Genomic DNA, 14,721 nt, shown 5'->3' with positions numbered 1-14,721 from the left:
CCTTTAAGCTTTGTGATATATGCTCTTGTCCTAACCAACTACTTCAGTTTTGATTTCTTCATCACCCTTTGCAATCTGCTTGTTCCTGTTATTTCCCAGTTTTGACATTTAATTTCTTTTAGTTGTGCTTTACAGTTTTCTTGAAACGCCTCATTGGGTTTTCTTGTATAAAATTTCTTAGGCTTATCTTGCAATTATTTTAGTATCTAGGTGTCTTTCTTTATTATTCTGTTATGGATTGAATTAAAGTACATAGCATTATTTTAGAAGTGGCTGGTTCTTGAGCATCATTGTCATTTATATTGTCCTAAATACTGCATTTAGGTGACAAAGCGGAAATTCATCTGGAAGGTGAAGTTAATATTAATAGAAATCTTTCCATATGTTGTTAAAGACTCTTGATGTGAAGCTCAAAATGTGAAGCTCATTTTTTCAGCCCCTGTTTAAATTCAGTTGTAAATTTTCTCCTCTTGGTTTCTTACCTTAATGAGGTATCATCTCTTATCACCTAACTTCTTTGCTCAAAAACCCTCCTGTGCACCCTTCTATCTACAGAATGCCACCTAAACTTCTTTAAGTGGTATTTAATGATCTGGCATAGATCTTTTCTCCATTAGTCTCTTCCCTCACACATAGTGCTCTGTCATACTCCTAACTGACAAATGTTTATTTTCCTTTATTTCTCTTTCTTATTATTTTTGTTAACACTATACTTCTTTTATTTCTCAAACTGTGTGCTAAGGCCTCTTCGCTGCAGACCCACTTTGGTTCCATAGGATATTTTAAATTTTCTAGGGAAACAGTGACATCTATCAGGTACAGCACAAACCACTAACTTCAGATATTTTCATTTTAAAATTAGGTTGCTACATTCCTTTTGGTGATCATATACTTTGTAAAACTGGGTTTCTGTGATTAGAAAAAATAAGCACTGCTCAGAAATCAATGTGAGACAGGAAATGAGGGTGGTGGTGACCAGCCTGATTCCAAGGTTTGAGAATTTTGCAGTGCTAGACAAGTACTAAATTGTTAGGAAATAAATACTTAAGTTGTTTAGAACTAACTACTTAATAAATAGAATTTCTTTTGCCTTAGGGACACCATGATAAAATTCATAACACAGTACAGGAGGCATGTGCTCTATGCTTCTACTTTCTTTCCAGTTCATAGCCATTTTTAAAAATTATACCTATCCTTCAAAGACTACTCGATAATGTCACCCATCTCTGGAAGCCTTTTCTGAGCCCCCAGCCGCAATTAATCTCCCTCCTGGGTGTTTTCTGATAACATTGTAGCTTTACTATTGCTGTTAAAATTGAATTCAACTAATTATTTATTTAAAGTTAACAGTAATGGCTTTCTGGTTCTCTATTTAGGTGTAGTTACTTACAGTATAGTGAGAGCCCTTTCATCCTCTGTGTAAAAGTGAAACAACTATATTATTAGGTATCATTTACTGAACTAGAGTGCGTGTCTTGATAGTCTGTTTCTAATTCTTAAGCATCTTTACAAGATCACAGGTTATATTTTACACATTTTATATTTGAAGAAATTGGAATTTAGCAATGTTGGTTTCTGTCACACTGACATACCTCCTAACCTTTGGCTATTCTAGTTACTTCTCCTTTTACTGTTGATAGAATCAGCTTTTTGATATCCGCAAAAATCCTATTGAGATTTTGACTGGGGTTTGCAATGACTCTATGAATCTATTAGGGGAGAATTGCTGTTTTAAGAATATTAAGTTTTCGGGAATTCCCTGGCAGTCCAGCGGTTAGGACTCCGCGCTTTGACTGCTGAGGGCCCAGGTTCAGTCTCTGGTTAGGGAACTGAGATCTTGCAAACTGCGTAGGACGGCCCCCCAAAAAAACCAAAAAAAAAGAGTATTGAGTTTTCCAATTCGTACACATAGGCTCTCCATTTATATAGGTGGGGGTTTTTTTCCCCCTCAGCAAACGTATATATAGTGTTCTGTGCATAGGTCTTGCACGTGTTTTCTTAAATTTTTCCCAATATGTTTCATTTTTTGATGTTATTATAGATGACACTGTTTTCTTAATTTTAATTTTCAACTGTTCCTTGGTAGTATATAGAATCACATTAGATTTTTTCTTGAGTCCTGAGACCTTGATAAACTGACTTTCTAATCCTGGAGCATTTATATAAGATTCTTTGTGATCTCATATATTCCGTAAGCATGCACAGATAGGTCCCCAGCCAAAGCCTCAAGAGTTACTCTATATGGATTTCAGCTCATTCCTCTCTGAAACTCTTTTTTGCCATTTCCAGTCTCCTGACTCCTTGAACACTTATCTCTGTCTGCTTAATTCAGTGAGAATGCCAGGCTCTGTTTGGCTTCTTCCTCCCTGCTCCACAGTCTGGAAATGGCCTCCTGGCAGAGAGTCTGCATGATGTCAGGGCTCACCTTCTGTCTTTTCTATCAGAGATTACAGTCCAGTTCTGCCTGTTGGCCAATGTCTGAAAATTCTGTAGTCGTTCCCTTTGGCTTTTCTTTTTAGTTATTCAGAACACAGGGGTAGTTCTGGACCCTGCTACTCCCTCAGGGCTAGACTGGAAGTTAAAGATAGGTGTTTAACGATGTTCTGTCTGTATATAAACAAAGAAAAGTTGGGCAGTTTGTTTTACCTAAAAAAAGGCAGCATAATCAGGTTATGAACAAAGTTGAATCTCTTTTCTAGAGAATCTGACACTGTAAAGATTTTGATTTCGTATTAGGGACACTGTCATTTTCATCATTTTTTTCTCTAGTATACATGTATTAAATGTTTACTGATCGCATGTCAGAAGGGTAGGAAACAGATTGGTCACGTGTTGGTAACATTGTGTTTGAGACAAAGTTGGTGTACTACAGTTTTAACAGAATTTAAATTATTTATACCTCCTTAGGTAGGTTTATTCCTAGGTATTTTATTCTTTTTGTTGCAGTGTGAATGGGATTGTTTCCTTAATTTCTCTTTCTGATCTTTCCTTGTTAGTGTATAGGTATGCAAGAGATTTCTGTGCATTAATTTTGTATCCTGCAACTTTACCAAGTTCATTGATTAGCTCTAGTAGTTTTCTGGTGGCATCTTTAGGAATATCTCTGTATAGTATCATGTCATCTGCAAACAGTGACAGTTTTACTTCTTCTTTTCCAATTTGTATTCCTCTATTTCTTTTTCTTCTCTGATTGCCTATACTCAGAAAGCTGTAAGACACTGATGAAAGAAATCAAAGTTAACACAAACAGATGGAGAGATATACCATGTTCTTGGATTGGAAAAATCAATATTGTGACAATGACTTTACTACCCAAAGCAATCTACAGATTCAACGCAATCCCCATCAAATTACCAATGACATTTTTTACAGACCTAGAACAAAAAACCTTAAAATTTGTATGGAGACACAAAAGACCCCGAGTAGCCAAAGCAATCTTGAGGGAAAAAAATGGAGCTGGAGGAATCAGACTCCCTGACTTCAGACTGTACTACAAAGTTACAGTAATCAAGACAGTATGGTACTGGCACAAAAACAGAAGTATAGTTCACTGGCACAGGATACAAAGCCCAGAGATAAACCCACGCACCTGTGGTCAACTAATCTATAACAAAGGAGGCAAGGATATACAATGGAGAAAAGCCAGTCTCGTCAATAAGTGGTGCTGGGAAAACTGGACAGCTACATATAAAAGAATGAAATTAGAACACTCCCTAACACCATACACAAAAATAAGCTCAAAATGGATTAAAGACCTAAATGTAAGAACAGACACTATAAAACTCTTCAACGAAAACATAGGAAGAACACTCTGAGATAAATCACAGCAAGATCCTTTTTGACCCACCTCCTAGAGAAATGGAAATAAAAACAAAAATAAACAAATGGGACCTAATGAAACTTAAAAGCTTTTGCACAGCAAAGGAAACTATAAACAAGATGAAAAGACAACCCTCAGAATGGGAGAAAATATTTTCAAATGAATCAGTGGACAAAGGTTTAATATCCAAAATACATAAACAGCTCATGCAGCTCAGTATTAAAAAAAACAAACAACCCAATCCAAAAATGGGCAGAAGACCTAAACAGACGTTTCTCCAAAGAAGACATACAGATGGCCAAGAGGCACATGAAAAGCTGCTCAACATCACTAATTGTTAGAGAAATGCAAATCAAAACTACATGAGGTATCACCTCACACCGGTCAGAATGGGCATCATCAGAAAATCTACAAACAACAAATGCTGGAGAGGGTGTGGAGAAAAGGGAACCCTGTTACTAAGTGAGAGAGTGGCATGGACATATATACACTACTAAATGTAAAATAGATAGCTAGTGGGAAGCAGCCACATAGCACAGGGAGATCAGCTCAGTGCTTTATGACCATGTAGATGGGTGGGATAGGGAGGGTGGGAGGGAGACGCAAGAGGGAGAAGATATGGAGATATATGTATATGTATAGCTGATTCACTTTGTTATAAAGCAGAAACTAACCCACCATTGTAAAGCAATTATACTCCAATAAAGATGTTAAAAAAAAAAAAAGGGAACCCTCTTGCACTATTGGTGGAAATATGAATTGATACAGCCACTATGGAGGACAGTATGGAGGTTCCTTAAAAAACTAAAAATAGAATTACCATATGACCCTACTATGGGCATATGGTAATTCGACTGGGCATATACCCAGAGAAAACCATAATTCAAAAAGACACATGCAAGCCAATGTTCATGGTAGCACTCTTTACAATAGCCAGGTCACGGAAGCAACCTAAATGCCCATCAACAGACAAATGGATAAAGAAGATGTGGTATGTATATACAATGGAATATTACTCAGCCCTAAAAAGGAACGAAATTGGTTCATTTGTAGAGACGTGGATGGATCTCTAGACTGTAATACAGGGTGAAGTAAGTCAGAAAGAGAAAAACAAATATCGTATATTAACGCATATATGTGGAACCTAGAAAAATGGTACAGATGAGCCGGTTTGCAGGGCAGAAATACAGACACAGATGTAGAGAACAAAGGTATGGACACCAAGGGGGGAAAGTGGCGGGGGGGGGGATGAATTGGGCGATTGGGATTGATATATATATACTAATATGTATAAAATAGATAACTAATAAGAACCTGCTGTATAAAAAATAATAAAATAAAATTTAAAAAATTTTTTAAAAATTATGAACTTTTAAAAATTTATATATTTAATCTTTTTCAACTTTCTTGATTATAACATCTTGATTTATTCAACTAGATTAACTGAGTACTTTGAACAGTGAACATTGCTTCTGTTTCTTTAGTGTGTCTGCTTTGGCTTACTAAACTTTCATTTTAGATTGACTAACTTTTGAGTGGAAATCACTGATCAAGAGTAAGGGTATCATATTTTGTTAGTATGCTGATAATCAGATATTTCCAGAATGTTAGCCAGTTTCCTGTGATGAAATACTCAATAGTGGAATTATAACAACCTGCTTAACAGTTCTATTATTTGTCCATTTTTTTGTCTTGCAGGTTCAAGTAGTATTGATTTGTAAAGGAAACATTTCCATTCATTTAAATCCTGCTTATGGAAGGGTTGAAAGTCAGATTTAAGCCCGATAGTGAGTTGTTATAGCCCTTTTTTTCAGACTAGTTTGAACATGTGAACTTTGATTATAATTAAGCTGAGTTACATTATAATAACGTCACTTTCACTGATGTTTCCTTTTATTTTGATGGCATTTTAAGTTATTTAAATAATCATAGTAAAATTTGCTATTGACTTCGCCTTTTTTTATTTTACTACCTAAAGCAGACATGGTTCATCATTTAACCATGCTTCTACATGAATAAAAGTAAATTATAGAACAACATACAGGTATTTTCTACTGTTAAATGTATTATTTACCTAAGCATGGTTTAAAGGATTTAAAAGCTATTAGGTATGGATATTGATGCATTTTAAGATATTAACTGCTTCATGTGACGGACTCATTTTAATAAATTGATTGATAATATTAAAGACTGAATAAGCTAATTTTAAATTATTGTTATTTTTAAATGGAATGTTTGATTTCATTACAATATCTTTAACCCATCCTTTAATTTTGAAAATTTTCTAACTTACATAGAAGTATAAAAAACAGTAAAAGGAACTTCTGTATACCTGTCATAGATCTACCAATTTTCATTTTATTTTATTTTATTTTTTGTTTTTTTTAACATCTTTATTGGAGTATAATTGCCTTACAATGGTGTGTTAGTTTCTGCTTTATAACAAAGTGAATCAGCTATACATATCATATATCCCCATATCTCCTTCTTCTTGCGTCTCCCTCCCATCCTCCCTATCCCACCCCTCTAGGTGGTCACAAAGCACCGAGCTGATCTCCCTGTGCTATGCTGCTGCTACTTCCCACTAGCTATCTATTTTACATTTGGTAGTATACGTATGTCCATGCCACTGTCACTTCATCCCAACTTACACTTCCCCCTCCCCGTGTCCTCAAGTCTCTTCTCTACGTCTGCGTTTTTATTCCTGTCCTGCCCCTAGGTTCTTCAGAACCATTTTTTGTTGTTGTTGTTGTTTTTTAAAGATTCCATATATATGTGTTAGCATACGGTATTTGTTTTTCTCTTTCTGACTTACTTCACTCTGTATGACAGACTCTAGGTCCATCCACCTCACTACAAATAACTCAATTTCATTTCTTTTTATGGCTGAGTAATATTCCATTGTATATATGTGCCACATCTTTATCCATTCTTCTGTCGATGGACACTTAGGTTGCTTCCATGTCCTGGCTATTGTAAATAGAGCTGCAGTGAACATTGTGGTACATGACTGTTTTTTTTTGTTTTTTATTTTTTTAACATCTTTATTAGAGTATAATTGCTTTACAATAGTGTGTTAGTTTCTGCTTTATAACAAAGTGAATCAGCTATACATATACATATATCCCCATATCTCCTCCCTCTTGCGTCTCCCTACCACCACCCCTATCCCACGCCTCTAGGTGGTCACAAAGCAATGGAGCTGATCTCCCTGTGCTATGCAGCTGCTTCCCACTAGCTAGCTATTTTACATTTGTTAGTATATATAAGTCCATGCCACTCTCTCACTTCGTCCCAGCTTACCCTTCCCCCTCCCCGTGTATGTGACTGTTTTTGAATTATGATTTTCTTGGGGTATATGCCCAGTAGTGGGATTGCTGGGTCGTATGGTAGTTCTATTTTTAGTTTTTTAAGGAATCTCCATACTGTTCTCCATAGTGGCTGTATCAATTTACATTCCCACCAACAGTGCAAGAGGGTTCCGTTTTCTCCACACCCTCTCCAGCATTTATTGTTTGTAGATTTTTTTGATGATGGCCATTCTGACTAGTGTGAGGTGATACCTCATTGTAGTTTTGATTTGCATTTCTCTAATGGTTAATGATATTGAGCATCCTTTCATGTGTTTGTTGGCAATCTGTATATCTTCTTTGGACAAATGTATATTTATGTCTTCTGCCATTTATGGATTGGGTGGTTTGTTTTTTTGATATTGAGCTACATGAGCTGCTTGTAAATTTTGGAGATTAATCCTTTGTCAGTTGCTTCATTTGCAAATATTTTCTCCCATTCCGAGGGTTGTCTTTTCATCTTTACTGTGGTTTCCTTTGCTGTGCCAAAGCTTTTAAGTTTCATTAGGTCCCGTTTGTTTATTTTTGTTTTTATTTCCATTTCTCTAGGAGGTGGGTCAAAAAGGATCTTGTTGTGATTTATGACATAGAGTGTTCTGCCTATGTTTTCTCTAAGAGTTTTACAGTGTCTGGCCTTACATTCAGATCTTTAATCCATTTTGAGTTTATTTTTGTGTATGGTGTTAGGGAGTGTTCTAATTTCATTCTTTTACATGTAGCTGTCCCGTTTTCCCAGCACCACTTTGAAGAGGCTGTCTTTTCTCCATTGTATACTCTTGCCTCCTGTATCAAAGATAATGTGACCATATGTGTGTGGGTTTATCTCTGGGCCTTCTATCCTGTTCCCTTGATCTATATTTCTCTTTTTGTGCCAGTACCATATTGTCTTGATTACTGTATCTTTGTAGTATAGTCTGAAGTCAGGGAGCCTGATTCCTCCAGGTCAGTTTTTCTTTCTCAAGATTGCTTTGGCTGTTCAGGGTCTTTTGTGTTTCCATACAAATTGTGAAATTTTATGTTCTAGTTCTGTGAAAAATGCCATTGGATCTACCAGTTTTTAGCATTTCAACATTTGCTTTCTCTTTCTTTATATAAATAAATATATATATTTTTTCCCCTGAACGATTTTGAAGTATTTATCCTCTGTTTGAGAAATTTAGAATTTATACAATCCTGTTTTCTGATATATTATAGATATTCCAATCTCAGTGATTATTCTAATAGTCTTTTATAGCTGTTTGATTTTATTCTCAGTCCAGCATCTAGTAATGATTACATGTTGCATTTATTTGTTGTATTTCAAACGGCTTTTCTTGTTCTTTTTTAAATTGTTGTGTTGTATTCCATTGATTGGATTTATCATATTTTATTCAACCAGTCTTCTATGGATGGACATTTTGTTTCCAACATTTTGCCATTACAAATAATGTCTCAAACAATACTTCTGTATATGTTGTTTTATATTTGTGGACATGTATCTTCAGGATAAAGCCCTAGAAGTAGAATTGGACTACTAGATCATCAGTTACTGTATCTTTATCTTACAGATTTCTCCTTGTTACCTTTTGTTACTTTCCTCATCCCTTTAACACTAAATATACATGCATTTCTTTTATACTCCAGATATTTGGAAGTAATGTAAGATTTTGATATCTTTTGACTTTGCATATTGAGTATTTTGCTAAAAAGTCCTAGAAAAAAATAGATGCTGTTTACAATAACTAATACAAGTATTAGAAACCTCAGGAATTTGAGCCTAATTATAAAAGATAACATACAAGGGAAAAGTATGCATTTTAAAATAAATACACTGTGATTAATTTATAACAAAGAAAGTTTTATGAGACTAATGAATTAGAATTTTTAATACTGTTTATTTCTGAATAAATAAGTTGTTTGTTTATTTATTTATTTTTGGCTTCGTTGGGTCTTCATTGCTGCGCGAGGGCTTTCTCTAGTTGCAGCGAGCGAGGGCTACTCTTTGTTGCAGTGCATGGACTTCTCATTGCGGTGGCTTCTCTTGTTGTGGAGCATGGGCTGTAGGCGCGCGGGCTTCAGTAGTTGTGGAGCGTGGGCTCAGTAGTTGTGGCTCGCGTGCTGTAGAACACAGGCTTAGTAGTTGTGGCACTTGGGCTTGGTTGCTCCACAGCATGTGGGGTCTTCCCAGACCAGGGCTTGAACCCGTGTCCCCTGAATTGACAGGTGGATTCTTAACCACTGCGCCACTGGTGAAGTCCAATAACTTGTTTTTTAAACAACTTATTAGACATGAACGTAGTTTAGCATATATATATATGTGTATATATATACACACACACACATATATATATGAAGTACAATAATAGTGACAACCACAGCTAATATACATCATCTACTTTGTGCCTGGTACCATAATGCATATACATTAACTTAAATTACTTAATTTAATCCCCAACAGCTTTATGAGGTGTATTTATAATTATTTTCCTCATTTACATATGAGGACAATGAGGCATAGAAATGTTAAGTGACATGGTCTTACTTATGCAGCTAATTAGTGGCAGAGGCAAGATTTGAACCCACACAGTATTCAGTATAGATTCTGGGCTTTTAATGACAGCGCTTCACTACTTCTTTTGGACTCAGTATTATTTTTCTGTATCAAGCCAGTATTGACCTAAGGTCTGTGTATGACTTTGAGTTCTTAACCACTGTGTTCTCTTTCTTTCCCTGAAGGAAGTATAATAAGATTTTATGTGGTTGTTATATCAAATTTGTTATCATAAGTGGTGATACAGGATTGAAATTCCATTCCTAACAGCCACAGCTGCTAACAAAGCAACCCTTTTATGACACCGTCCTTGGCAGAATACTGAACTATGTGTACCATTTTTCTGACCCATTAAAATTATTTATGTTCCTATTTTTCAGTGGATGATTCAGCAGCCACACAAAGCAGCAACATTTTTTGGATGCATCGGGATAGATAAATTTGGGGAGATCCTGAAGAAAAAAGCTGCCGAAGCCCATGTGGATGCTCATTACTATGAACAGAATGAGCAGCCAACAGGAACTTGTGCTGCATGCATCACTGGTGGCAACAGGTCAGTGTTATTTCAAGGGAAGCACTGTACTAATTGACTGTTTAACCACTTTTAAAATCTGAATTCAAATCTGAGTTTGGAATTTAGACCTCATGTTTGTAATTGATTTTAATGTTTAATAAACTCTTCTTCCTAGTATCACTTTTCCTTAAAAACTTTTTTTTTACCTTTCTTGAACCTGTTATCTTCATGAAGCGTAATGAAATGAAAATTTTGAGATTATCTAGTCCAGCCTCTACTTTTTATAATTAGGGTCAGAAAAGGAGCGCATTTTATTTAGTGTTTTGTAGCTAGGTTCTTGCCGAACTGGCATTAGGAAGAATGTTCTTTTCAACCTATCCTGAGATTGGAATATTAAAATACATATATACACATATATATTTTTTAACATGTATAAAATATTACATTATATCCAGCCTCATATAAATCTAAAGCATTTCTGGCAAACAGTCATCTGTCCATACTAAACAACTTCCGTCGTGGGTAATACACCACTCAAAAAACAATCTATTACATTTCTATACAACTTTGCTTATCAGAAAGTTTTTCTTTGTGTGAACTTGAACTCTGTCTCTCAGAACCTTCCATGCATTGCTTTTTTTGGTGCCTTTTGCAGCTACATGGAGGTATATCTTCAGTACATTCATGCTTTGCTAACATCATTATTAGCATACTGCTTATCAGCATGGGCTTTTTTCTCCTTTGGAAAGGAAAAAAAATAATTTTCCTAGTTATTATATTGTTAGAATCACCAAAGATGATCTCTTTTAAAATGGTGATTTACTAGATACTTTACATCCCTTATAGCTAAAAATATTGTCTGTCCTCCACCATTTCCTATCTCCCTTTCTTCCCCTTCTTTCTTATTTGCCTCTTTGTCTTCTTTTCCTTATTTCCTCCCTTATCTCTCCTCCCCTTGCTCCATTCCTCCTTTTTACCTCATTTGTTTTTGCTCACTCTTTGACCTCTCAAATGTATGTTAAAGACCTGACACTATTCTGGACAGTAGTCATTAAATAACTAAAATGAAACTTTCAAAAACAATTAGGGTACCAAAGCCATTTTCAAACTTTCCTGTAACTTTATTTTTTGGGTGTAGGAGAAATTTATGATTTTAAGGTTTTAATAAATAAAACCGTCAGTTCAAACACTGAGATATACTTATTTAGACCTTTTCCCTTTTCAGTTTTTCTAAAAACCAACTTTAGTAGGCAGGTGCAGAGTTTTCCCATTGGTGAGAAATGTGTCAACTTTTGCCTCTGATACCACTCTGGCTACAGTAAAATTGCTAACTTGTTTTTGTATGTTAAGTTGTTATTTTAAAGAACAGGTATGATAATATTAGGTCTTCCAGATTTCAGCAGCTTAATTTATATACTCATATAATGGTTATGGTGATCAGTATTAATTAGGTGCTATTGGAAGTCAGAAACTGAGGGAAACCCTCGCTGTCTAATTCATTATGCAAATTGTTGAACCTAATAGATTTGGATAAGTTGTTTTAAATAGAACTAGGAACTCTCACTTCCAGTGTCCCAAACTCAGGTTAAGGGAATATTCTTAATCCACAGAATAAGAATCTTCTTATTCTCCACAAACTCTGAACCAGATAGATATACTTGGATAGTAAGAATACCTGTATTTTCTTTTGGAGGAACTATTTAGTTTCCTATGAAAGAGTAGTTTTTTTTAATCAAAATAGAGTTTAGTAGCTCATACCAGAAGTATTTGCTTTTATTTAGTAACCATTTTTTGTCAACATTTTGCAAGAGTCATGATTACTAAAATATTTTTTATAAATTAATTATCCTTAAATTTGTAATATATTTTGCATATACATGTATTGATGAATATCACTCTTATTTTCATTAATTTAATTGAGCATAAACAGAATGTATCCTTCAGTTAGTCAGATGGCATATGAGTGAGTAGATATATGTTTTGGAAGAGAACTGATTTGTTTTTTTCAAAAGAGAATCTAGCCATATTACCAAAATCTTAAGTGATGAGATGATGTATTTGTGGGATGTTTTTAACCACAACTGTTACTAAAAAAAATTTGAAAAATTGGCAAGTTTTCTTTTTTTAATTTGTGGGTCAGAAGGAGGGGGAAAAGTGTTTTTATTTCTTTGTCTGTAACATAAATAATTATTGTATTAAGTTTAATTGTTGGGCAATAATAAAATGCTCTGTGTGGCACTTGGAACAAGATTTTAAGTGTAGTATTCTGCTTAGATTTTCAGCTACAAAACTGGAACAGCGCAGGGAGTTTTCAACTATGAAAACTAATTTTAATTTATTCTAGTCCATAAAATGTAATGGTTTTATGTAATGTAATGTAAAATGTAATGGATTAATAAAATTAATCCCTCATAGTAAATATGGTCTACATTTATATGTGTGTTTTGTAAAATTAATCCCATACTTGGCTTTTAAAGCATTAGATTAAATATCAGTGGATAGTGTGTTGATACTTGAAAACTGAAGTTTTTAGTTGCATATATATTTTTTTGTGTGTAACTACATAGTAGCTATTTCTTAACTGCATTTTGAACTATTAAAAATGTAGAAAGTAGATAATTTTATCATTTTAGTATCAAAAGGAAGCTTAAATGCCAGTTTCTCAAAATACCAGATGATATTTAGAGCAAGGATTAATGTCCTTGTTTATCTCAAAGGCAACAGAGAAGTCTTGAAAAGTTTTCAAAACAAAAGTAACTTTATTTACATTTATTAAAATCAGTATACGGCAGTTTGAAGAATTAAGAATAAAATTAAAACAAAATTTACAAAAATGTTTTTAGTTAACTGTATAGTTATAAGACAAGTTTGACTGTATGTAAAACTTACTTACTTTTTGTTATTGTTGTTTTAGATCCCTTGTAGCTAATCTTGCTGCTGCCAATTGTTATAAAAAGGAAAATCATCTTGATATGGAGAAAAACTGGATGTTGGTAGACAAAGCAAGAGTTTATTATATAGCAGTAAGTATTTGCCTAATTCAAATTTCTGGTACATATTTACACTATAAATTATAGTTGTTAGCTGATGTACATTTAAAAATAATTGTCTCTTATTATCCTGTAAATTCTTTACCCATCTCAAAGCATATGCTAGGTTCACTATTACAAATACAGAACAGAAATATGATCATTCTGTGGTAAGGTGATTTGTATTATTTACCTTCAAATATACCTCTTTTTGCATACATTATACATAGATGTTTTTAAACCAAGTATCAAATTCTATATTAAATCTTAAGGTCTTTTGAAGTAATTCTGGAAATTTATATTTTGTATTTTTAAGCTACTTGTTGTGAATGATGCCATGCATTGTGTGCGGAAATATTATTAGCAATATAAATATTCACTGCAAACAGTTTGAGCTTATTTGATGAAAAAACTTAATTACTATTTATTCCATAGTAATTACCATGACACCTTTTAAGTTAATATTTTAGAAACATTGATCATGACAAATCTTTTAAATATCAGAATATGGGCAGCATGTAATTTGAATTATTAAGCCTTCTGGCATAAAAAATAATTGGTTAAGAATTCATTTCTAAAATAAGACTGTACTAAAAATTCTCCTGAATTAATCACCCTATGAATACCTTGTTTTTATTTAATATGAGTTAAATGTGGCTCATCACAAATACTAAGTAGATACCTATGAAAAATTAAAAGCACTTCATTTGCATATACGGTTTTGATATAACAGCTGCTGCCATTTACTACCTGAGCTGTGAAACAGCTGGTAAGATGCATAAAAAATTGATTATCCAGTAGGAACATGTTTATTGAAAATATAATTATTTCTTTCAGTCTAGTGTTAATGTCTCCTACAGCATGTTTATGTGCACTGCTGTAGGCTTTACAAGGTTATTGATTCCTCTGTGTAGCAAATCCTACCCCTTTATAACTGTCAAGTAAATGCTTACATTGAGAGGATTATATAGAGGAAAGTCATGTTATCTCTTCTTCCAGCCATCTTACATTTGAAAGTCAAAGAGCGTATGGTTTAAAGTTTGGTGTTATTTATGTTATATGTACTGACTGAAACATGACAATATATTAAGTTAGAAAAATATTTTTATCCTGACAATTACAACTCTTTGTATGTCAGTATATAGTAATTGGGCCCCAAATTAATGAGCTAACTTGGAAACAAGTCATAATTTTAACACTTACGTACATGTAACACATCTAGCCAGTTTTGTGTGAATGAAATTTTTGTAGCAGTATAGACCCAGCTTGTAACCAAGTAATAGTTTTAACAATCATGTAACTATAACTCATCTAGCCAACTTTGGGTGGATGGAACTTTTATAGTAGTGTTAACTTTTCAAGTACAGTTTTGTATAAAGTGTAGAGTGATCAGTTTTGGTCAAATTAATAAAATTGAATTACTTTTGAGACTTGTGTGGTATATTCAGCCAGAAACAAGTATCAAAATGTATTCCAGT

General features: G+C 34.0%; 1 protein-coding gene across 2 annotated transcripts in view; it reads left to right on the top strand.

Annotated features, from left to right (window-relative positions):
* Positions 1-14,721, top strand: part of ADK (adenosine kinase) — a 503,819-nt gene that overhangs the window by 260,266 nt on the left and 228,832 nt on the right. For both annotated transcript variants that reach the window (XM_061197296.1, XM_061197285.1), the window contains exons 5-6: positions 10,081-10,253; positions 13,129-13,237. In XM_061197296.1, the coding sequence (XP_061053279.1) occupies positions 10,081-10,253; positions 13,129-13,237 (282 nt within the window). The remainder of the gene's footprint in view (positions 1-10,080; positions 10,254-13,128; positions 13,238-14,721) is intronic.

Source organism: Eubalaena glacialis, chromosome 1 (assembly GCF_028564815.1).
Source record: "Eubalaena glacialis isolate mEubGla1 chromosome 1, mEubGla1.1.hap2.+ XY, whole genome shotgun sequence".
In the NCBI taxonomy this organism is placed as follows: Eukaryota; Metazoa; Chordata; class Mammalia; order Artiodactyla; family Balaenidae; genus Eubalaena; species Eubalaena glacialis.
This window is presented reverse-complemented; position numbering and strand designations above follow the sequence as displayed.